Raw genomic sequence first — 1,221 nt, forward strand, 5'->3', positions numbered from 1 at the left:
GAATGTAGTAAACACCTCTTCAGTGAGGTGCACCGTTAGATTTAACACGGTTCGTTAATATGGAGACGTTATGCTGATGGAGACTTAACGTGGTTTTATTGTGAAAAGCCTGCAGGAAGCTGTAAAATGTATAAATGGTACAGTAAGAGCAGTGCAGGTGTAAAAAGYAAAGAAGAATCAGGTTTGTGTACTGTACATCTGTGTTTGTGTATGACTGTGCACATGCTGTTTAAATCATCTAAAGGTTGTTGGGCTATAAGGTACAAAACATTAAAAAAACAACAGTAAACTGAGACATGATTGTATAAAGAAGGTGATTTGTTAACTGGGGCTAAAGCTTTTGTAAAGGCAGCATTGTAACAAGGTGTTTTTAAATGTTAGTGACTGACTGACATGTCAGACAGCTCTCAGCTCAACTGTCAACAAATCATAAAATAACATCTGATAAAGAAGTGACACCAAACAGCCAGCACATCCTGCCACCTTTTTTAGTGACAGCTTCATTATAGCTACGAGCTGCATGGCCTCACCATTCAAACACAAGCTCAAAGTTTCACTAACTCTTTGTACACAAGTGAATAAATGTCACTGTTTTCCAAAGCAAACTGTCCTCTCTGACTCAGCWCTGTTCCAGAACAGTTACCTTGAGCCAGGGGTGGTTCAGAGCCTCRTAGACGGTGATCCTCTCTGCTGGGTCCAGCATCAGCATTCGTCTCACGAGATCCTTAGCGCTTTCTGAAATCTGGGCCCACTGACGAGGATTCATCTTAGCAGAAACAGAAACACAGGATTTACAGCTGTGATGGAGTCAGGTCTGTCTGAAGCACTGATGTGACGAGGCAGGATGTGCCTCTGTGTAAAATGTGCTGCACTTAGTGTTCAGCCTGGGAGGAGTAAGAAAACTACACACCACACAGCGGTAACACAATGACCCCCACATGCACAAATACACCAGAACTCACAAGTMTTTATTCCTAATAAATATCATGCTATAGGTGCATCCCAAACTGTAGTGGTTTGGGTGGGGGTCTTTTTTTATTTGGAGTGGGGGTCATTGGTTGACCTGATGGATAGCCCGTCATCAGAGCTAAACAACCAAAGAAATCTGAAGCTCCTGTGTTTGATAGTTTTTGAGCTGTAACCATTTTTACATGTCCAGACACCCCCTCTTTGAAAGGAGCCCCCTCCTCAAATATGGTGTCTATCATCAAACCGTTGGCT

General features: G+C 42.6%; 1 protein-coding gene across 1 annotated transcript in view; it reads right to left on the minus strand.

Moving 5' to 3' along the window:
- The window catches only part of LOC106536632 (peripheral plasma membrane protein CASK), a gene marked incomplete at both ends in the record, with an annotated part of 48,340 nt that overhangs the window by 4,931 nt on the left and 42,188 nt on the right, over positions 1-1,221 (minus strand). Inside the window, 1 exon segment of the mRNA XM_014033942.1 lies at positions 644-766. Coding sequence (XP_013889396.1) covers positions 644-766 — 123 coding nt within the window.

The sequence above is a fragment of the Austrofundulus limnaeus genome, unplaced genomic scaffold (assembly GCF_001266775.1).
Source record: "Austrofundulus limnaeus strain Quisiro unplaced genomic scaffold, Austrofundulus_limnaeus-1.0 Scaffold1907, whole genome shotgun sequence".
Taxonomy (NCBI): domain Eukaryota; kingdom Metazoa; phylum Chordata; class Actinopteri; order Cyprinodontiformes; family Rivulidae; genus Austrofundulus; species Austrofundulus limnaeus.